The sequence below is a fragment of the Suricata suricatta genome, chromosome 9, assembly GCF_006229205.1.
Source record: "Suricata suricatta isolate VVHF042 chromosome 9, meerkat_22Aug2017_6uvM2_HiC, whole genome shotgun sequence".
In the NCBI taxonomy this organism is placed as follows: domain Eukaryota; kingdom Metazoa; phylum Chordata; class Mammalia; order Carnivora; family Herpestidae; genus Suricata; species Suricata suricatta.
The window spans coordinates 74052397-74076813 of record NC_043708.1 but is presented as its reverse complement, the minus strand read 5'-3'; the positions used below and the strand labels follow the sequence as shown (position 1 = coordinate 74076813).

Genomic DNA, 24417 nt, shown 5'->3' with positions numbered 1-24417 from the left:
AGTGGAAGAGAACAAGCCTTGCCTTCCCTCCCGCCTTGCTCCCTGCCCATCTTTGGCCCTACCTCAAATCTTTAAATGATGTAGTCCAGCGGAGGTTGGCATAAAGATGGCTTCTCTTCCTTCATTCTTTTTGGAGCCGGTGGGGATTGGTGGGGAAGGAGGTTGCTGCTCTTCTTCAAGGTCTCAGACAGTTCTTAGTTTCCGGTAGGCTTTCAGCCGTCCCACTCTGAACTAGCTGCCCCCAGCTTGAAGTTCAGGCCCTTTTCTGGCCTCCCTAGTTCAAGTTGTAGGCATGTGAATAGGTGTGTGGCTGTACGTATTTGATTTTTGTAGGGTCCTACTGACACTTCTGATTTCTGTATTCTTACCCGACCTCTGCCCTTGAGAAGGGGTTGGATTATGGAATAAGAGGATTAGGATAGATCCAGACAGGGCAAGACTCCTTTCTAGAAGGCATATAATCCGGCCATGTAGCCTAGGAACTGAGAAGCACATTGGTAAAAAGAGACCAGAGGATTGTGCTCTTGAGAGCTTCTAAGTGGAAAGTTGGATATAATCCATATTCCTATCACTCTTCACTTACCCTCTCTCTTCAATCATATAACGGTCTACCCTGTGCAGTTCAGGTGCTAGTTTCTCCTTTTGTGCCAAAGAGTAGGGACAAAGAAGCCTGGAGAAGGGAAACTTTGGTGCTTGGGAAGGAGAAGAGCCTTCAGCCATCACTGGGGTGATTCTCCGTACTGTAGTTGTTCTGTGACTCATTCTGTTAGCCTGTGTTCTCGGGGAGCAAGGTTCCCATGTATCTCGAGGTTCCCATGTAGATCAGTAATTATTTGCTGAACAAATCAGTAATCCAGAGTCCAGAGTGCTGACCATTACACTATGGGACCACAAATGATTAATCAAACAAAGGAGAAATCACGTTGCCTACACTGTGATTCTTGGATCTAAGAAGATGGTGAAGGAAAGAGGTGCAAAGGTTTGGGGCACTTGGAGAAGTGAGAAGTAGAGGAAAGAAAAAAATGATTGTGAGAAAAAATGAAGGGTTCCTGGTTTTGAATAGAATCTGTTCGCTGTAGGGAGACCTGGGTGGCTCGGTCGGTTAAGTGGTTAAGTGTCAGACTCTGATTTCTGCTCAGGTCCTGATCTCCTAGTTCATGGGATCCAGTTCATCACTGGGCTCTGCCCTGATAGCCCAGAGCCTGTTAGAGATTCTCTTGCTCCCTCTCTCTCTTTCTGCCCTCCCCCACTAGTGCTCTCTGTCTCTCTCAAAAGAAATAAATCTTTAAAAAAAAAAAAAGAGAGAGAGAGAGAGAGAGAAAACCCTAGAAACAGACTCTTACCTGTGGAGAACAAGCTGTTACCAGAGGGGAGGTAGGTACAGGGATGGGTTAAATAGGTGATGGGGATTAAGGAGTACATATGTGATGACCACCAGGTGATGTATGGAAGTATTCAATCACCATATTGACTAGCTGGAATATTACACTGTATATTAACTAGATGGAATTAAAATAAATACTTAAAAAAGAAAAATAAATAATTTTTAAAAATTCTTTTAAATTAAAAAAAATTTTAACGTTTATTTATAATGTTAACTTTTTTGAAGGAGAGAGAGCATAAGCAGGGAAGAGAGGCAGAGAGAGGGAGACACAGAATCTGAAGCAGGCTCCAGGCTCTGAGCTGTCAGCACAGAACCCAACGAGGGGCTCGAACTCACAAACTGATACCGTGATCTGAGCCGAAATCAGACACTTAACTAAGTCACCCAGGCTTCCCTAAATAAATGATTAAAAAAAAAGAAAAGAAAAATGTAAATATCTCTGGGAATTTTGTCAGTTCTGGAAAAGTGTGTAAATGAAGACACTTGGATTCAAGTAACAAAAACCTACTGTACAACTTCTCAAACAGCAAAACACAGAAACACTACATTGCAAGATCCGCAGTGCTCCATGGAATCCGAGGGCAAGAACACAGGCATCTCAGGAAAGGCTTTGAACAAAGGTACAGTTCTGTGCATCTGCTCCTTCTGGTTTTTTTCTCTTTGGAACCTGTTTTCTCTTTTTGTGTATGTAGTTTGCATGATAAAATACATAGCCATGAACACCTTGCAAGTTTGTATGTTGCCATTTCTTCTCTAGTCCCTCGGTTTTAATTTCAAATTCCCAAGGAGGAGCCGTCAGTCTAATCTGGGTGAGATGCTCTTCCTAGAAAAATCAGCAATGCCCATAAAAGCAGGGCCAGGTGCCGTGAACGCAGCTGCTGAGAGAGCTCTCTTGTGGGCTGCACCCAATGCTCGGGGGAGAACCAGTCGCAGGGGCAAAGTGGACGACAACCCGGCAGATAGACGTACATTAAAGGAAAGAAATCGCTTACTTTCAGGTTTTCCTCTCCCTTCTCCACAGCCCAATTTTGCTGATATGTCTCATTTCGGTCTCCATTAAAATATCAATCTTACCATTCTTCATATTCTAGGGAAAAAAGAATTCACTTTTTGGGATAGGGAACTGTCAAGTAGGTGTATATATAAGCCATCCTCAGAGGTGACTTTTTGCCCCATGTTTTAAGAACTCCAAGAAAAGTAAATCTCATAGTTACTAGCATTTCACAATTTTGTTCACTGTCCCAAGAAATTCTTCACAACAAATTACTTCTTCTGCAGTTTAAGTCCATTTCCTTTCTCACACCTCATGGCGTGGTACACAGCTGATGAGAATTGGCTTCAAAGGGATTAACAGGCACTTGAAAACCCCTCAGCCTTGTCTTCACCAAACTGCAAAAACTACAGACCCTTCAATACGTCTAAAATTAGATCTAATTGATGCAGTCCTGAGGGTGGCAGAGCCGTCTGCATCGACACACACGGGCAGCTTTTCCCTCAGGTTCTCTGAGTATCCCATTACAGAGAATAAAACTGCACACAGGAGTCGCCAGGTCAGGATAGTTGATAAGTAAGGGGTTAGGGTGGAGACGGTAAGGGAAGGGATTCACAGAATCCACTGCGGGAAGATCAAGTGTGCCTCCACGGACCTGAAAGGTCATCTGTAGCTACCCTCTCCATCACTCCCTGGGGGTCACCATGGTCTCCTACCTGGGCATTTGCTATACTCTTTGTGGGTCAGATTCCTTATTTTGGTAGATTCCACTGTTGATCCTGCTTATCTGTGGCCCAGGGTCAACGTACTACTTTCTCTGATCCAGGACCACCCAACTGATTGGCTCAAGTCCCACCCCCAGTCCAACCAGCTCGGGGTGGGAAGGCAGGTCCATCCAGTCCTGTGGAGAGAGAGCGCAAAACTGTATTTCTCCTTCTTTATTATGTGCAATGCACAAGATTCCATGATAGCAGTTTTTGCAAGGAAGCTTTCCTTATACATCTTCTCACGGTCCTTTTGGATCATCTCATAACACGCTTGAGTGATTCCGTTTCTTACTCTGCATGCCAAATTTTCATGATCATTTAATTGGAAACATTTTCTAATTTTTTCAGGAAAAATTATTTAGAAATGTTTTTAAAACATGCAAATATACGTAGTAGGAGCTCATTAAAAGTGAGTAAATTACTTACATTCATATATATGGAAAACTTGATTTCAAAACTCCCTAAGGAAGGACACATATGAATCTTCAATAATTACTAGCTAATTAAATTTTAGTGGAATTAAATGCCCTGTCAAATGTTCTCTATTGGAAATGCTGTGCACAGCTAGTTTTTATGGCTCTACTTATTCCTCTTATTTACTACTTGACCTTCTTAACTTACTCCTCTATGTTCTCAGGCTTGCTTGCCTGGCTGGCTCAATCCTACCAGACTGTAGCCACCATGAATGGCTTCGGTTCCCCTATGCTCCCATAATAAAGTTGTGTTACAAAGAAAAAAGAGACAAGCTAATATTTGAGGCTATATGAGGAGGGATTTTTTTTCTAAAAAAGTTATTTTATTCTCACATACCTTTCAAACTAAAAAAACAACCAAAACCTGATGCTAAATGATGGCAACAATCATACATACAATGCTAAAAGAAGAGTACAATACAACTAGGTCCTGTCTCAAAATACTCCTTGAATGGAAAGATTTAGCCACTAGTTTCTATTGTGTTCCCTGAGATTAGTACTTAGCAGAATTTTTGTTGGGTTTAAATACAAAATGGCACATTAATAATTATAAACATGCAAAAGTAGGTCTATATGTAACCTGGAAGGCAATGAACAAAAATGAAAATACCTGGATTAATTTTCTAAAATATTCAATAAAAATATTTCCAGTACAGTTTTTTAGCACTTCCTGAAAGTCTGAGTGACCACTTAAATGACATTATTGATATTCCTCATCAGGACCTTGAAAACCTTTCAATTACTGAAAAGTATGGTGAATGGTTGCTTCTTCCCTCCTGTTAGAGTAAACATAAGAGAAAAATAAGATATTTTGCTACTCTGGGCAAGCTACGTAAAATCATGAGTCATTTCAAAATGTTAACCAGACTCAGCAGGAGTCTTCTAGTTTTGACTCCTAAAACACTGTGTGAAAAATTTTTAAACACAAAGCTTATATTTAGGAGATAAAAGTAAACTCAATCTAAGAAAGTCCCTAATCTAAAAAGGTCCTAAATAATGCTTTGCCTCCAAACGAAGAACAGCAAAAAGAATCAAAGAAAGTGGGGGAAAAAGAAAAACTTGGCACTGATACATGGTTTTTGTGGCTAGAAAATAACAGGACCAGGTTAGAATTATAGAATTTTAGATCTTGAAAAGGAATTTACAGGTCTAATCCAAATCCCTCAATTACAGATGAGGAAGGCCCATTAATTTATTCACTCAACAAACATTTATTGTGTGCCTAAATATATGCTCAATGCTGGAAATACAACAATGAATAAGACAAAACATGGTTCAAAGAGGGAAATGACTCGCCCAAAAGTCACAAAATGCAAGTTAGCAGCTAAACAGTCTCTTTGCACTGAACCCAATATTGTCTAATAAAATATATGATTTCTGCACCTGTAAGCACAATAAGCATTTGATGAAGGTTCTATGCAAAGATAAGATTTTCATATACAACTGATATAATAATATTCTGTAATATGATAAGAGATGTATATATATTATATTCAGATGGATTTAGAATCTATGTAAAATAACCATAAACTTTCTTAATTAGGATATGAAATGATAATTTCCTTGAAAGTTCTTTCTAATTTTTTGGTCATTAGATATTCTATGTGCAAATTTTGACAATCCAAATTTTGAAATTTTTCAAGATGATTTCCAGTCACACTATAACTCTCACTATATTCTGTCTCCTTTAAATTGCAACTTTCATTCAACTAGCATTCTAATATTTTAGTTATTTTCAATAAATGACTCCGCTTTCAAAGACCTACCAAGTTCTACCATCGCAGTTTATCTACCTCAGTCATTCACAGCTTTACCAGTTTGTTAACTTTAGCATATAATAATACAAACACTATATCAGTTAATAAAATGTCCTGCATCAAAACTTATGTCTTTAAAAGAAAACATGCGAACCGCATTTCAAAATGAACAACTGTACCTACTACAAAAGGGTAAATAAGCATTTGGAATCAATCTTTTTTTTTGGGTCATTTTGGCCAATTTAATAACCTTGAGAAAGCAATGGGGGGGTTTCTTTATCATAGAAGACAGGAGACCTTTACTAGAGCAATACTATAATAGTCTCGGAGTTCTTTTTTAATTAAAAAACAAAAGAAAAGGTATGAAATTTTTATAACTTACTGACATAAAAATTTTTTTGACATAATCCTGATTGGAAAGTAATATTTATATTCCAACAACTCTGAGACTCAATAGAGATTTAAAAGGTGCCTGTGCTACACTACCACCATCACAACATGGAGCTCCAAGGTTATTTTCCATGCTTAGTGTCCAGAAGGCTCTCCTACTGCTGCACTTCCTTCCCCTGGCTATGCATCCCCTGTTAGTATTTGTGCCTCCTCCTTCCATAGTAAGCTCTACTGACAACAGGCACTGGTCATTCTCCATCTCTGACTCCCACCTTGATGTACAGCACATAGCTGATACTCAGTGGAACCCAGTGATGGGAACAAAAACTTGAAAACTAGTAACATCTACTCTAATTCATATATGCATACTCTAAAACTGTAACAACAAAAATTAAAACGACATCAGAATTTGGTTCTACCTCCATCATCAGGAAATGTTAAATGCAGGGCAGGGTTGATAATTTTCAAAGTTCTGGCTACAAAAAAAAAAAAAAAAAAAACCCAAGGGTACATGCTGCTCTAAAAATAGCAACCATTTCTTTTTAAATAGGAAAGGTCAATTTCAAATCTCATATAATGAAAGATAGCTGTCCAGATTAAAAGAAACATCAAGTGAAGAAGAAATGACAAGATAATTCTATCTCTGGATTAAGACATTTTAATATACATAATGTATAGTACTTCATATAATTTATTAATGTCATCTTCTAGAGGACACTGTAATTAATTCAGTGACATCAATATTGACCTCATACAGAAAAAAAGACGGAAGCTCGGTTTTCTTGTGTACCAGGCATAAAACACGTGCTACAGAATTACCAAACACGACAGTGAGAAGAGATCAACTTTAAGGATGACTCAAGTTTACAGCAGTTGCTTCACGGTTTTCCCTCAAGGCTTGGATGTCACCCAGTGTTGCCATGTCTGTGCAAATACTATCTCTGGACTGTCCAACTACCTCCTTTTGCCAGCCCCACTTTTGCCTGTTTTACTGCTGCCGCTGCTAGACTTGCCAGATGACTTTGAAGAGAAGAGTCTTGTCATGAACTCAGAAACATCAGGCAATTCATGGTTGGAATTCAGCATATTCATTGACTGCTCCATCTCCTGCAAGAAGACAAAGCACAATAATATAAAAGGCACTGAGATCCTTCAAGTCATTTAACAACTAACACTTCCATCAAGGAAGGAGAAGAATAGAACAAGTAGAAGCTACTGGTTCTCAGCAATGTTATACCCAATAGCACTTCAGAAACCATGTTTTTCTTTTCTTTCATTCTTTTTTTAAATCTAACTTACTGTCAAGTTAACTAATATACAGCGTATACAATGTGCTCTTGGCTTCAGAAGTAGACTCCCACGATTCTTTGCTTACAAACAACACCCAGTGCTCATCCAAATAAGTGCCCTCCTCACTGCCATCACTCATTTTCCCAATCCTATTCCCCCCCAATCAAACCTCAGTTTGTTTTCCGTATTTAAGAGTCTCTTATGATTTGTTTCCCTCCCTCTCTGTTTGACCTTCCCTTTCCCCAAGGTCTTCTGTCAAGTTTCTCAAGTTCCACATATGAGTGAAAACACAGGATTATCTGTCTTTCTCTGACTGACTTACTTCACTTAGCATACTACCCTCCAGTTCCATCCACATTGTTGCAAATGGCATTGTCGTTGTCGAGTAGTATTCCATTGTATATATAAACCACATCTTCTCTGTCCATTCATCAGTTGATGGACATTTGGGCTCTTTCCATAATTTGGCTTTTGTTGATAGCACTGCTATAAACATTGGGGTGCATGTGCCCCTATGAATCAGCACTCCTGTATCCTTTCAGAAACCCCGTTTCTACCTCCTTTATACTACTAAGCATTGTGATCCTTTAATAAATGCCTAACAAATCTTGCCTAGGGTTAGCTTATGTTTTCATAAACAGTATTTTCTACTAGTATATGTGATTGTATTCCTGTTATCTTATGGTTTTTGTTTTTTAATTTTATAGAGAGACTATGAGGTGGGGGGAGAGACAAAGAAAGAGAACCTTTTTATAAAAAATTTTTAATGTTTATTTATTTTTTAAGAGAAAGAGAGAGAGAAAATGCATGAGCAGGGGAGGGGCAGAGAGAGAGGGAGACACAGAATCTGAAGCAGGCTCCAGACTCCAAGCTGTCAGCACAGAGCCTGAAATGGGACTCGAATTAACGAACTATGAGATCATGACCTGAGCCGAAGTCAGACGCTTAACTGACTGAGTCACCCAGGTGCCCCAAAGGGAGAGAGAATCTTAAGCAGGCTTCACACTCAGCGCTGAGCCTGACATGGGGCTTCATATTATGACCCTATGATCATGACCTGAGCCAAAATTGAGAGTTGGATGCTCAACCAACTGAGGCACCCAAGTGCCCTTTATGTTTTCTGATTTAAATTTTTTTTTACTGTTTTAATGGGTATTTCCTTTCCTTTTTAAATTTATTTTAAAATTTTTCTTTCTCTTTTTTGAGAGAGAGACAGTACGAGTACAATCAGGGGGAGGGGCAGAGGGAGAAATTCTTTAAGAGGGCTCAATCTCATGACCGTGAGATCATGATATGACCCAAAATCAAGAGCTGGATGCTTAACCAACTGGGCTACGCAGGTGCCCCTAAATAAGTGTTTTCTTAAACTCATGCTTTCTTTAGATACATATAAGTAAGAATATCAGGGGTGCCTGGGTGGTTCAGTCAGTTAAGTAACTGACTCTTGATTCCAGCCCAGATCATGATCTCACGGTTTGTGGGTTTGAGCCCCCTGTGGGGCTCTCTGCTAACAGCACAGAGCCTGCTTGGGATTCTCTCTCTGTCCCTCCCCTGCTCGCACTCTCTCTCTCAAATAAATTTAAAAAAAATCATTAAAAAAAGAATATCAATCTTTAATTATATATCAAAGCTATTAGAAAAGTTTGGAAAATAACTACAGTATTTCCAACACTTAATTCCTAAAGCCCATAGTAGTAAATCTATGAATACTACTCTTATGGCCTGAGTGACCTTAACAGCATCTAAAGCAAGCAATAAAAATGTTACAAACAAGTCACTGGCAGGACCTCTTAAGGATTTGGCACTTTTATTTTGACGTTTTGTCCTCTCTCTATTTAGCCAACAGTCTATAAAGTATTGTTCTATTTTCAACAATACTGATGTAATATATGCTACATTTGAATTTTATGTGACATTCCAAAAATGAACTTAAAATAGTCTTAGTTCACACACGGAAGAAAATAGCAAATACTATATTATCTATCATTTACAGTTGAATACCACTTGGATATTAGTTTAGGCTTTCTCTTCTAAGATAGAATTTATACATGGGTTCTCAAAGAGAATGTGCTTTTACAGATATGAGCAGGAAAAGAAACATTATAAGCATAAATAAAAAATGTTAACATGCCCCCCAGAAGAAAAAGTTAACATGTCCTAATAATCAAATGTATGTGGCAACAAGTCTTGAGACCCTGCAAAAATAATATCCTCAAATCTGTTTAAATCTGTTCAATTCTGAAGCTCTTGAATAAAGAACTTATTATACTGCTTACTATGTACAAAGCACTTTGCAAGGAATGAACTTTTAATCCAATGTTCAATGTTTCCTTCTGTCAATGCCACAGAGTTACCTGGACTGACAGTGAAGCAAAGATGTCAATTTGGCAGTAAGACATTCCAAAATATCTTAAAAATTTCTTTAATCATGAAGCTTTTTCTGCTATTCTGGCTTGGGATTAATGCCTGGCCTTCTACAGAACTTAATCACCTACTACCTCAGCAAATATTTTTACTTATTGTATGTATATCTTATTTTCCCTTTTAAAACACAAACACACTCGCTCACCCATATACCCACAATCCTCCAATGGCAAGAAAGAGTGTTTTATAAATCTATGCTATTTCCTACGCCTAAATGGACTCTGAGGTCATTGACAACAGGGATGATATACAATTCATTTTTATATCCCCAGTATCCATAACCTAGACATTGATTAAATGTGCATTAAGCAATGAATAAGGGGTCAACACATCAATATGTTACATACAGTGGAAAAACTTGGAGCTAGGGGGTATTTGCCGATTGTTTCCAGGTGGAAGAAAAATAATGGTTTAAAAAAAAATTCTGAAGATTGTACGAAAACCAATATTTCAGAGAGACAAAGTAGTGGCACTAAATTTGAAGCATCTTATTTGGCAACTCCTTTGTCCTCTGCCAAACCAGTATAATTCTGGGGTAAAGAGTCTGGAGGTCACTATTCTATTTTTTTCCCTTGGTTATCTGAATTTGTGTGCGCATCTGAACACATAAACTAAATGTGTACTCTGAACAGTTTTATAAAGTAAAGGTAAATTGTAAGCAGCTATCATTTTGTAAACTATTTGGATTGGGCTACCAATATTATTATGCATTTCAACTATTTAACAAGTGAGGCACAAAGAGAGCAGTACTGGGGCGCCTGGGTAGCTCAGTCAGTTGAGTGTTCGGCTTCAGCTCAGGTCATGATCTCACGGTTCGTGGGTTCGAGCCCTGCATCAGGCTCTGTGCTAACCGCTAGCTCAGAGCCTGGAGCCTGATTCAGATTCTGTGCCTCCCTCTCTCTCTGACCCTCCCCTGCTCGCACTGTCTCTCTCTGTCTCTCAAAAATAAATAAAAGACATAAAAAAATAAAACAAAATAAAACAAAAAGAGCAGTACTAAGCAGTGTTTTAGCTATATGAAAAGACCCAGGCTTTTATCAGGCAGAGCTAACTGAATTTATCTGGTCCTATGGAAACAATGAACTAAATGCCAGGCACATGATACTGTATTAACACAACCTCCAAATGAATTTGGCTTGGGAATTAGGATAAAGCTGAAAATATCCAAGCCATTCAGCCACAATGAATGATTCAGGCACCAGAATTTGGTTCAAAAAGTCACTGTGGGGGCAACCACCTTACCCGTCTCATGTCAGGATCACTTGTATTGACCACTTTGGGCAGAAGCACAAATATCAATAATGGAAGAACCATCATCATAACCTGTGGAAGAAAAAAAAAAATCCAGAAACTGTTTTTCCTTTTTAACAGCAGAATAAAATCTGCATTTAACAACCCATGATGAAATTAAAGATTCGAATGTTATACACAGAATAAAACTAGCAGCACCACCTCGATTCTACTCACCCAGCCCATGGGATACAGGTGCTCCTCCACATCTGACTACTGTGGAGAAAGAGCCTGATCTACGTGGATTTGGACATTACAGGCACCTCACTTTATACCTGTGCCACGTATCATTTTGCAGAGTTACCGGTTTTATTTAACACAAATAGTTTGCAAACGTAACTATCTATTCACTTTCTTCAATCTGCAGTCTGGCATTGGGAATAGCGATCCTGATGGCCTGTGGGGCTCTTTCTTGAAGAAAATACTATATTGCCCCTCTAATGTACATCCTCTTGAGCCTGCAATACACGACTAGGTGACTACTGTAACGGTTCAGTTTTGAAAAATGACCTAGAAGCTATTCTAGCACTGTATAGGTTTCCATGAATTTCAGAACTGAGAACATGGCATCTATTTCTCAATAAACTTTGGAGTCTCCTTGCTGGTTTCTCCTATCCACCCCACCCTCCTGCTTCACTAGGCCTGAAAGCAGATTCCAGGTACTATTTATTCCTCTCCAAAAATGTAGTCCCCAAATATCCTTGTTTGTGATCTAAATAGCTATCAGCAAGGAATATGATCACCATTTGGAACAATTACAAGACAATAACTAAACTTCCAGAAGCAGGGGGAAAAAAAAGTCAATTTGTTTCTACAAAATGATTTCTATTATTGGTTTATTATTAGTGGATACCATAACATCATTTTCATACCAGGTATTTAAATCACCAGAGAAAAACTTCTCTGTTTACTTACTACACATGAGAAAAAGGAGAAAAACCCTCACCCAAGCCATCAATAGGAGCTGATTAATAAATGATGCCACACTCATCCACGGACCAACAAGGAGGAAGTACGAAGGACGAGACTGCTACTCCACGGGACTTAGCACAGACTCTCGCTCCATTAAAATTTTAAAACATTTCATCATAAATATTTATCCCATTTCCATTGCACTTTCAATGTCAAATCTACTGTGCAATTCTCACTATATTCTCTTCATTAGTATTCCCAAAGCTACTCTTTTTTCTGAAATCAATAAACTATTCACAACTATCCTTTCATCTAAGAATCTGACCTAACCTTTCTTTCTCACAGGGGCTAGAAATTTTCAACTGCCTGGATTCAAATTAGAGATTTATAAAGATACTTAATTGTAGCCTGATACATACCATTGGGTTCATTAGAAAGTCTGTCCAGCCCCAGGATTCCCTTTTAATAAAGTAAGAAGGTGGGCCTGAAGATTTCATTTGGAGAGGATAGGGCAGTCTGACCACTTCTGATGTTTTGATGTAATTCACATATCTTGCTCTGATAAAGCAACGTGAAAAAAGCATCAGTAATTTTATCAAAAACATTACTAGTTAAAAGAACTGCTTATAATATATTAGCAATGCCTAATAATTACCTTTAGCTTTTTCCAAAATGCTTTGGCATCTAAACCTTTGATTTTAAAACTCGGATCAAAGTAGCTTTATCTGTATTTCTAAAATATTTAGCAAAATGTAGAGAGAGAACACTAGATTTGGAATCAAGAAACTTTAGTTTCTAGCTGTAGCTCTGTAATTACTGATGCCTATGGGGTTAGACAAGTTCTCTTCTGGTTATATCAAAAGCTCTTTTAGAATTCTTCTAACTCTAAAGCTCTTAGATTATATTTAATAATAAATTAATTTTGTTATAAACACACAAAAATGCTGGATTTTATTTATCTGTCTGAGATATGCATGAATGAGCACACCCAATTTTTAAATCTAAAATTTTGCAGGAAAAATTTATGACTTAAGAAAGTCTTGCAACAGTGCCACAGGTAACACTACATTTTCACCTGAGATGCCACTAATTTTAATCAAAACGCTCACCCATGTTCACACGTGTTCCAGTCTACTTTCTGAAAACTGCCTCCCCTTTCCGTCTCATTTCCTCCCAGAACTTCTATTTGACACCAGTTAGACCTCTTCCTTCCTTCTTTCCTTCCTTCCTTCCTTCCTTCCTTCCTCCCTCTCTCCCTCCCTCCCTTCCTTCCTTCCTTCCCTCCTTTAAATTTTTGGCAGAGAGCAAGTGGAGGAGGGGCAGAGAGAGGGGGACAGAAGATCCAAAGAGGGCTCTGTGCTGACAGGCTGACAACAGTAAGCCTGATGTGGGGCTCGAACTCACAAACTGCAAGATCATGACCTGAGCCAAAGTCAGACGCTCAACTGACTGAGCCACCCTAGACCTCTAGACCTTTTCATTCTTTACTCTTAATCTTGTTAAATTCTTTACAGTGTCCATGCCTTTATGTGTACCGTAAATGTGGGTAAATTTTTTCCTATCTGTCTTCCAGTTCATCGAATCTCTGTTCAGTTGTTTAACATATGCATTGAATTTTGTATTCCAAAGCCTGTATTTATTGTAGAAATTCTATTTTATTCTTTTTTTAAATATCCATGCTGTATTTTTGTAGTCTCTTACTCTTATGACAACAGATCTTTTATTTAACCATTTTAAATATACTTTAAACCATTTCATAGTCCATATCCAATAATTCTATTACGTAAGGTTCTTACAGATTTAATTCATCTGCTGACTCAATGTACACTGTTTTCTTGGGTATTTGATTAACTTTATTTATGTGTGAGCCTGAATAGAGAGTATCTCCCTGCAGAGAGGTTATGCATTTGTCTCTGCCAGGAGTCCAGGATTATGACCAGGGATGATTTTGTTAATCGCACAGTTTGCAAGTTTCTTGATCATGCAGGAAGTAATAAGTTCACACCCCAAATTTCACCAACAATAGGACAAATAGGACTGTGACTATCAAATTTCAGGAGAAATTTCCCCCCATAAAAGGCCAGGGCCAGATTCGAAGACTAGTCTTTTGGATTTTAGTGCAAAGAGTCAAATGGGGAATCAAGCCTTAGATCTAATTCTGGCCCAAAGCAAGCCTAAAGCTTACCTCTTACCTACATACTGCTAATAAAATCTAAGCATTTTGGTTAAAACGTCAAAACCTCCAAGTGGGAAGGTGGTTTATGGTTTGTCCCCCAAGGATTTCCCTTACTCTTCTGAAAGCTATACATTTAAAAGGAGATGTCTGCCATATTACCCTGCATGCTTACAAAATATTGCTCAAGAATATGAGGATCTTCTGTGAATCCCATTCTGTTCTCTATTCTGTTCCAACCTCAATTATTAAAATGTAAAGGCCTTATTTTTTACCTATGCGTCGGGCATCCACTCATCAGGAATGGAAGTGAGAATATGAATCCCACTGCTGCAACCAGTCCTTAAATGCTAAGGCAGGAAGTACTCTTCACCCAAAGAAAAAAAGCAATAAAACTTCATATACAGAAAAATAGTCCTATTTGCTTAGACTACTTTATGCAAAATTCAGCCCAAAAGTAAATAAAAATAAATTACAGGTTTTAATAGACAAGTATCCCCTGTTAACAACCCTCATTTCCTCCAGTATTTAGTATTTTCAATGTTTATAAAAACTGTTAAATGTGTATATAAGTATAGTGTAATCAACACACCCACCCATTTCCAAGCTTCCAATTCTAAAATATATAAAAAGTCATAAGTCCTTAAAGTTTAAATTTAACATATTAGACTTTTACCTATATATTTTCTTAAATATCGTTATGCCTTTAAGAAGACATGAAAAATTTGATACCTTGTGTGATTCATCTACTCTGAATTAATTCATTTATCTATCAAAAAAAATATTTATAAACATATTTACAAGCCATTTCGTTTAATTCAAGCTTCTTCCTTGCTCTAAATAGTCAACAGCAAGAAACACAATTAGAATCTGGACAAACTAGACTCTTCTAAGACAACAATGTAACTTCAAAAATAGGGGGAAAAGTAATTTGTTTCTCAAGAGTTTATTTTTAGTGGCATCGTAATATTAGTTTCATGATAATGTCAAGAATTTAAATTACTACCAAGTAGTCATCTCTGTTCACCACACATGTTAAAAGAGGAGAAAGAAAACCCTACCTGTCCCTCAGTGGGCGCCGGCCTCAGCAGACTAACTAACATACAGCTGACAGGAAGGATGAGACAGCCCTAGTGGGGCTCACTCTATTTGAACTATAGCATAGTGACATGTTATACTTTTAAAACTTTCAATGTCCAAAAAAAAAGGCAAAGAAAGAAGAAAAACATTTTAGGCATAAACACTAATGCAAACATAAATATTATGGTACTAACTGAACATATCTTTATTATGTCAGCTCACTTTGGGGTCTCTACAAATCAACCTAAATATTTTTGGAATGTATCAAAAAGGTCAGCAGTAAAACAGAGTTCCTCAAAATAAAAAATAAATAATTAATTAAATAATATAAGGTGGAGTTCTTTGAACCCCAAAATTATTTTTGCCTTTGCCAGACCTGTGCTTCATTACTGCAACATAGAGTTATTTTGTGCTAATTCAAAGAAAAGACATTACCGCTCAAACTTCTTTCATCTTTGCCATCATACCTCAATAAAGCTAGAAAAAAAAAAAAAAGCAAACAAATAAAACTGTTTCATAGATTTCCTGGTCATTAGGCCAAAGAGACAACTACTAGCATGGGACAAAAAAATAAAATAAAATAAAATAAAATAAAATAAAATAAAATAAAATAAAATAAAATAAACCGGTGTAATAAGAGAAGGAACCTGAACACTGGACATCTATACAGTAGATTCCATCTGTCTGTCGTATTCCACACACACAGCCTGAATTCCTCCAGCATTCTTTTCTCCTCAACTTCAAAACCTGTGTTCATCTACTTAGAAATTCTGAAACTTTTTCCCAGTCTGCAAGCTTCTGAGGCTGTGCTTTTTTCTCTTCTTATCATGATCCTCACTCAGGGATCAACTGCACAATACAAGCTATTGTTTTCTCAAACAATACCAAACTTCCACTGCACACTACATATTTCAGAAAGGAGGAACTGTAGAAATTTCTCGATCAATACAACTATTACATAGGTATTAAGAGGTATTATGAAAATATCCTAATGAAAAACAGGGACAATTAACATTTCTAATTTAGAAAAGTTAAATTATTTCTCACTTTAGAAATCCCATTTCAATTATAACTTTCACAGGGCTTTTGCTCTCACAGTAGGTAATCTTGCCTCTTTTCTATATAGTCATATAAAGGAACTTTAAAATAAATTTTAAAGCAGAGAAGGAGGAAGTTCAACTTTATAATATTACCAGTGTGCACACTAAAACAATATAAGGAGGGTGCCTGGGTGGCTCAGTCGTTAAGCATCTGACTTCAGCTGAGGTCATGATCTTATGCTTCTGAGTTCGATTTTGTGAGCTCAAGTCCCACATCAGGTGAGCTCCTGGTGCCCCGGGTTAGCCCCAATTTTCTTTCTCTCTCTCTTTCTCTCTGCCCCTAATGGGATTCTCTCTTTCTCTCTCTGCTCCTTGCTCACTTACACCCTCTCTCTCTCAAAACACACACACACACACACAAAAACCAATATAAGGATATTTTAGGGGGAACAGAGTAAGAAAATTTTTTAAATTGAAAACAATATAAGGATAATTTAATTGTTTTAAGGAATACCTGTAGTTGAAATGAGAAAACTTTTCAACTCTAACTATAAAATCTAAAAGGAATATAGGAAGTATTCAGTAGTCTATCCTTTAGTAAAAACTACATCAGGGGTTCAGGTGTCTCAGTTGGTTAAGCGTTGGACTTCAGCTCAGGTCATGATCTCATGGTTCGCAAGTTCGAGCTCCACATTAGGCTCTGTGCTGACAGCTGGAACATGGATCCTGCTTCATATTTTGTGTCTCCCTCTCTCTTTGCCCTTTCCTGCTCATGCTCAGTCTCTCTCTCTCAAAAATAAATATTAATTTAAAAAAAATTTTTTTAACTACATCAGTGGTGCCTGCGTGGCTCCAACTTCCGCTCAGGTTTTAATTTCGCAGTCCATGGGTTCAAGCCCTGCGTCGGGCTCTGTGCCTACAGTTCAGACCTTGGAGCCTCCTTTAGATTCTGTGTCTCCCTCTCTCTCTGCCCCTCCCCTGCTCACACTCTCTCTGTCTCTCTCTCAAAAATAAATAAACATTAAAAAAAAATTTTTATACTACGTCAGGTATGCTTACCTCATTTTTCCTTTTGATGTGATATCCACTCGGACAGGGTCAAACCTGTAAGCTGGAGATATAACTTCTACTACATAAGATCCAGAAGGTATATCATGAACCACAAAACTCCCATCTGTCCTGAAAAAAATGAAAATCATATTCAGACACTTCTGGTCAATAGCTTGTTTTCTTAATCCAGATAATGTTAACTCCCAAATCAACTCCCCTCAAAATGACACTCAGAGCAATTAGCAAAAAACAAAAAACAAAAACTGGCAAGAACTATCCCCACATTTCGGCTTCCATAATCACACTGTCTGGGTTCTGAAAATACCCCAGAGCATGCCACAGGAGCAGAGAATCCTGACACAGAAAGTACTTCCAATTCCTTCTGTGGGACAGTGATAACAGGACACAGTTCCAATTCGGAAGCCATATCTTCATTCAAGGAAAATTTCCAATTTACATTATTACTACAGTATTAGGGTACCAATTTTGCTGATCCCTTGCAACAACTTCTTAATTAAAAATAAATGGCTGGTGCAAAAAGAGACACTCAGATCAACAGAACAGAATAGAGAACCCAGAAATGGACACACAAACTAATCTTTGACAAAGCAGGAAAAAATATCCAATAGAATAAAGACAATCTCTCCAGCAAATGGTGCTGAGAAAACTGGACAGCAACATGCAGAGAAATGAACCTGGACCACTTTCTCACACCACACACAAAAATAAACTCAAAATGGGTGAAAGACCTAAATGTAAGACAGGAAGCCATCAAAATCCTAGAGAACAAAGAAGGCAACCTCAGCCTTCAGCAACTTTACTCAACATGTCTCCAGAGGCAAGAGAAACAAACACAAAAATGAACCACTGGAATCTTCTGCACAGCAAAGGAAACAATCAGAAAAACTAAAAGGCAACCGAAGGAATAGGAGAAGATATCTGCAAATGACACATCGGATAAAGAGTTAGTCTCCAAAATCTATAAGGAACGTATCAAACTTAACACCCAAAAAAACAAAACAATCCAGTGAAGAAATGGGCAAAAGACATGAAAAGGCACTTCTCCAAAGAAGACATCCAGATGGCCAACTGACATGAAAAAAATGCTCATCATCAATCATTAGGGAAATACAAATCAAAACCACACTGAGACACCACCTCCCACCTGTCAGAATGGCTAACATTAACAACACAGGCAACGACAGATGTTGGCGAGGAAGCAGAGAAAGAGGATCCCTTGTGCACTGCTGGAGGGATGCAAACTGGTGCAGCCACTGTGGAAAACAGTATCGAGGCTCCTGAAAAAATTAAAATAGAACTACCCAAAATAGAACTACCCTAAGACCCAGCAATTGCACTAGTAGGTATTTATTCAAGGGATACAGGTGTGCTGTTTTGCAGGGGCACATGCCCCCCAATGTCTATAGCAGCACTATTGCCAATAGCCCAAGTAAGGAAAGGCCCAAATGTCCACTGATGGACGAATGGGTAAAGAGGATGTGGTATAGATATACAACGGAGTACTGCTCAGCAGTCATAAAGAATGAAATCTTGCCATTTGCAACTACATGAATGGAAGTAGAGGGGATTATGCTAACCGAAATTAGTGACAAAAAGACAAATATCATATGACTTCATATGAGAAATTTGAGACAAAACAGATGAACATAAGGGAAGCAAAAATAATATAAAAACAGGGAGGGAGACAAAACACAGAGACTCTTAGAGAACAAATTGAGGGTTGCTGGGGGGTAGGGGGGTTGGGAAGGGGGATGGGCTCAATGGGTAAGGGGCATTAAGAAATCTACTCCCGATTCCAATTTAATTCCTATTCCAAATTATTGTTGCACTATATGCTAACTAACTTGGATATTAAACAATAAATTAATGACTTTTAAAAAATAGGTGGCTTTTTCCCCTAGTTTTTGTCTGTATTTTGTTGTCTTTCAAAAAAAATAAGGTATTAAGTACCATTCACTCCACCTGTTACACATTCATTCCCATCTACTTTGGTTACCTTTGTTTGGATATATAAAATTTTAAGAGGTTCATGTACTTAAAACAACCTGCCTTTTCCTTACTGACTTCCTCTAAGCCTTCCAGACTTAGAAAACCATCCCATCAGGACCTGATAATTTCAGGTTCATGAATCAAAATGAATTTGTTTTGATAGTGAAAACTGACATTCTGAGGAAAAAGAAGTTTCTGTTTTAGGAAACAAATGATCCTTAAAGGATTGGCTTTATCAGAGAATTCCCAGAATGATATATTAAATAATGCTTCTTAAATCATTAAACTCTATCACAGTTAAAGCAATAATTGATTCTGCCACATCCACAATATTTACTAAAATGTAAGAGGAAAACATATTCTTTGTTTCTTCAAAATACACACTAAGCTAAAACAGAATTGAAATGTAGCCATCAGGGTGCTTGGGTGTCTCAGTCAATTAAGCATCTAACTCTAGATCTCCCTTCAGGTCATGATCTCAGTTTGTTGGATCAAGCCCCACGTGGGGCTCTGTGCTGACAGTGTGGAACGTGCTTGGGATTCCCTCTCTCTCTCTCTCTCTCTCTCTCCCTCCCTCCCTCCCTCTCTCTGCCCCTCCCCCACTCTCTCTCAAAACAAACAAACAAACAAACAAATAAACAAACATCTTTTAAAACATAAACTTCAAGTTCACTTATTCCTGGGCTGGATGTCTCCCATTTGCCCTTCTGACCCACACTCCACTCTTCTCTTTGCGGACTGGAGGAATGAAAGAAAGAGCATGAGCTTAGCGTACTTTCCCCAGCTTTCTCCCTGAGAGGCCACCTCTGATTTGTTCTTCAAGAGCCATTGCTCCTCTCAAGGCAGTCCTTTCTTTCTTCCCCTGTGTCTGAGTAAACTTTACTTCCCCTACATCCTTCAAGCTGAGAGGTGATAAACCTTGAGGCTGTAAACTCTAGAGTACTGTACAATCTGGTTGTTTCCCTATACCGTTACTATACTGTTTAATCCTTTCATTAGACTTTCCTTGAATTATTCTAATTTGAGTATATCTTCTGCTTCTTTATGGGACCTAAGTGAACAAAATTTCAAAACATTTTTCTAGATCCAGGAAAAATTAAAGACTGTGCAACACATATAACAGCAGAACTGCCCAAAGGAAAAAGCATATCTATTTTCCACCCTATGGTAAATACTTTACTTTAGAAAGATAGTATACAAATGTTATAATGAAATGTTTAAACTTGGTTTTAAAAATGTGCTCTGCAATATGCAAGCTTTATTGGATCTTGATTTAAAGAATACATGAAAGCATTTTTGAGACAAATGAACTGGGTATTAGTTATAGCAGTATTATTTACTTTATTAAATCAATAATGGTATTGTGGGGGCTTTTCAAGCCCTTATCTTTTAGAGACACATAATTATGTTTTTTCAAGAGAAACAATATGATGTTTAGGGTCATATTTAAATATTTCAGAAAAAATGAGGTACAGAAACATTAAAAAATAATAATAGATTGTAATGGGTACCTAAGTATTCACTAAACTATTGTTTTAGTGTATGTCTGCAATTTTTCACAATAAAAAGTTCCAAAAAAGTGTCATGCATAATCTTACTATGTCAAAAATTGAAGACTACCTAAATGACCCCAAACAGAAGACAGTTAAATAAATTATGATTTATGTGCACAGTGATGAGAGCAAGAATTGGCATAAAGCACCCTCAATCAAAACTCCCCTCATCTCCATTAGCCAAGATCCATACCACCTCCAACAAACATAACCATAGTCAAAACTGCATGCTAGTTATGCATAACAAGTACAAGAAAAATTACCTATCCCTCTTCCAACAAGGCTCCCCACCATAAGCTCCTCATATTAGTTTTTGAGCTTTCTACATACAAATGGAAGAACATGAAATGGTGTCAGAAGTTGCTCACAAAATATTAACTGAAAAAAAACAGGTTAAAGTACTATATATTTAGTATTAAAAACAGGTCATATGATTACAAAAAGACTGCAAAATACACAATAAAATGTTAAGGCTTGCTAACCCTAACTTGTTTTGTTTTCTTCAATAAACATAATACTTATACATATTTAATTTTTTTAAGTAAGTTTCATGCCCAGTGTGAAGCCCAATGCCAGGCTTGAACTGACAAACATGAGATCAAGACATGAAGTGAAATCAAGAGTCCAAGGTTTAACCAACTCAGCTATCCAGGTGATCCAACTTATACATTATTTTAAAATAAAATAATTTTTTAATGTGTATTTATTTTTGAAAGAAAGAGAGACAGCATGTGCAGGGTTGAGGCAGAGAGAGAGGGAGACAGAATCCGAAGCAGGCTTCAGGCTTGAGGCTGTTAGCGCAGGACCCAAGGTGGGGCTTGAATTCACAAACTGTGAGATCATAACCTGAGCCGAAGTCAGATGCTCAACCGACTAAGCCAGCCAGGTACCCCAGTAAATATGTTTTTTATAATTTTGTTTATTTATTTTTGAAAGAAAGAGAGTTCGAGCAGGGGAGGAGCAAAGAGAGAGACACACAGAATGTGAAGTAGGCTCCAGGCTCTGAGGGGTCACCACAGAGCATGACGTGTGGCTCGAGCTCAGGAGCTGTGAGATCATGACCTGGGCCAAAGTCTGAGCTTAACCCACTGAGTCACTCAGGGGCCCCAAATATAATGTTTCTTAAAGTAATTATATACTGCAGAGTAGAGAAGCCAAATGGCCAATTTAGGCTAGTTTTCCAAGACTTAATTAGAGTTTTTTCATTAAAACATATTACTTAGGGCAAACGCTAAAGAATGCCCAACACAAGCCTGAGTGGCTCAGTCCGTTAAGTGTCCGACTTTGGCTCAGGTCAAGATCTCACTGCTCGTGAGTTCAAGGCCCTCATCGGGCTCTGTGTTGACAGCTCAGAGCCTGGAGCCTGCTTCAGATTCAGTGTCACCTCTCTCTGCTTCTCCCACACTCATGCTAGCTCTTGCTCTCAAAAATAAACATTAAGGGGCACCTGGGTGGCTCAGTCGGTTAAGTGTCTGGCTTCAGCTCAGGTCATGATCTCACAGTTCGTGGGTTCAAGCCCCACATCAGGCTCTGTGCTAACAGCTAACTCAGAGCCTGGAGCCTATCTTCGGATTCTGTGTCTCCCTCTCTCTATGACCCTCCCCTGCTCACACTGTCTCTCTCTCAAAAATAAATAAAAAATAAATAAATAAACATTAAAAAATGTTTTTAAATAAAAGGAGTGCCACAACACCAGATTCATAAAGACAAATAGCATCTAAATACTGGTGATCAGCTTCTTGTCATTATCTATGAATCTGAGATTCAAATTCTCATCCAGCACCTGGATGATCTGAATATTTCCAAATCAAATTTAGAAGTGTCCACATTTAAGTTGTCTGCATTTCAAATACCATTTGCTGGTGGTCAAACCTATCAGAGAAACACTTGCTTTCCTAAACATGTTCTTTCAGTTTGAAGCTTCACCTCCCAAGCAGCGACTAAAGATTTAAAACATCACATTTGTGCCTAAACATCTGAAAACCAGGCTGCTGCAAAACTGGAGTGGAGGTCCTTTAATACAGGCTGAAATCCTATTTCTGCTAATAGCTAGAAAAGACAGAAGCATACAAGCAGATGTAGAGAAACCCCAGTCTGACATAAATGCCTGCAAGTGTCATGGTGCAAATCCCCCGATGAATTCAACTGTAAAAAAAGAACAATCCCACCTCCAGGCAAAAAAAAAACGGTGCTTTGATTAGGGACTTCAGGGCCCATTAATTTGAGAAGCGGCAACGTTAGCCTCCCAGTCTATGCCAACATAGAAGTCCCTTTAGGCTTTGAGAATTCCCACTTGCTTTGAGCATCTTTCTACACAACATCAAGCTGCCGAAAGACTGAAATGAATGGGAAAAAAAAAAAAAGGCCAGATTCTAGGGAAGCCAGATGAGATGCAAAGGAAAGAAATTTCTTAAGATATATGTAGGGCCCACCTGTCCCCAGGGCCCACGAGTGGTCGACCCCATATAAGGCAAAAATGGAATTGAGGAAAACTGACCCCACTGCGCTGGCCCTGGGACAAGCACTGGCCATCCTCATTTCCGAGGTCCAGGGACTGGAGTGAGCGGCGGGAAAGGGGAAAGCGTCGGGCTGCCCCCCGCAACGTTTCCCGCACAGACCGCTATCGGCGCCCGCCCCTTCACCCTCCCACAGCTATGTCGTCAGCTCTTGACACCTGGCTCTCTTAGAGGGAATTCCCTTCTGGCTTCCACGCCAACCTCTTTCCCGCTGCCCACAGGATGCTCACTTAAGGAACCCGACGTGCTCTTCTCCATCTACCAGCACTCGGGCCGCCGAGATCCAATCCTGGGGCTTCACCCCTGGAACCACCGCACGTCCCTCAATCTTGAAACGATCTCCTATGCCGACCCCAATCCCTCCTGACCCATCGGCAGTAGTCCCAGACAGCTCCGAGCTCTGGGCATCCCCTGACAGCAACAGCAGAAGGACGAAAAACAAGCCCCACAGAGCGGCCGCCATGACAGCAGCTCTCAGCGGCCAGGCCGGCCCCGGAAGCCTTCCCAGCCTCGCAGGCGAGGCCGCCGCGGCCCGATGTCGTCATCACTGCGCGCCTGGTCTTGGCGCCAGCTGTGGGCTCAAACGCGAGGAAAGGACTCTTGGGCCAATCGCCTTGCGAGGCGGAAATGAGGCACGGTACTACCGCGAACTCCCCGCGCTCGGGATTGGAAGGCGGTCTGAGGAAAGTGTCAAGTGCCTCCGAAGGGGGCCGCCCACAGAGCGAAAGCCCTGAAGTGTTTGGCAGCCGGGACCCGGCAGGAGTAAAAGATGATAAGACTGAAAGAGAGGACGATCGGAAGTAGTGTCTGCAAATGAGGCTTTTACTTCTAGAGAACAGGCCCAGAAGAGAGCGTTTAAAAAAGTTAAGAGGGGCACACCTGGGTCGCTCCGTAGGTTAAACCTCCGACTTCGGCTCAGGTCATGATTTCGCAGTTTTGAGTTTGAGCCGCGCCTCCGGCTAGGTGCTGACAGCTCAGAGCTTGAAGCCTGCTTCGGATTCTCGCTCTCTCTCTCTCTCTCTCTCTCTCTCTCTCTCCCTCCCTCCCTCCCTCCCTCAAAAATCAATAAACATTAAAAACAAATTATTTTTTTAAGTTCTAGATATTCCCTAAGACGCGTGAGATGAAAACACTCCCATTTGTATGTTTTAAAACATTTTTATGTCTTTTATTTATTTTTGAGAGACAGTGCGAACAGGGGAGGGTCCGAGAGAGAGGGAGACACAGAATCGGAAGCAGGCTCCAGGCTCTGAGCTGTCAGCACAGAGCGCGATGCGGGGCTCGAACCCACGAAACATGAGATCATGACCTGAGCCA

The 24417-nt window shown here is 39.1% G+C and overlaps 1 protein-coding gene across 1 annotated transcript; it reads right to left on the bottom strand.

Moving 5' to 3' along the window:
* Nucleotides 1–4802: 4802 nt before the first annotated feature.
* On the bottom strand, nt 4803–23626 carry EMC7 (ER membrane protein complex subunit 7). Its single transcript, XM_029951136.1, has 5 exons — nt 23331–23626; nt 17031–17150; nt 12098–12236; nt 10719–10799; nt 4803–6869 (listed from the first exon to the last, which is right to left on the bottom strand). The coding sequence occupies exons 1-5, from the start codon at nt 23561–23563 to the stop codon at nt 6717–6719; spliced, it is 726 nt and encodes a 241-aa protein (XP_029806996.1). The 5' UTR covers nt 23564–23626; the 3' UTR covers nt 4803–6716.
* Nucleotides 23627–24417: the final 791 nt, after the last annotated feature.

What these genes read in the sequence shown, in the direction of transcription:
- EMC7 (XM_029951136.1), bottom strand. Translation starts at nt 23,563, where the DNA reads ATGGCGGCCGCTCTGTGGGGCTTGTTTTTCGTCCTTCTGCTGTTGCTG. An exon ending in ACATCAAAAGGAAAAATGAG is followed by an intron (nt 12,237 to 17,030) that starts GTAAGCATACCT and finishes TTGCTTTATCAG; the next exon opens with AGCAAGATATGTGAATTACA. An exon ending in GTGATCCTGACATGAGACGG is followed by an intron (nt 6,870 to 10,718) that starts GTAAGGTGGTTG and finishes GTCTTCTTGCAG; the next exon opens with GAGATGGAGCAGTCAATGAA.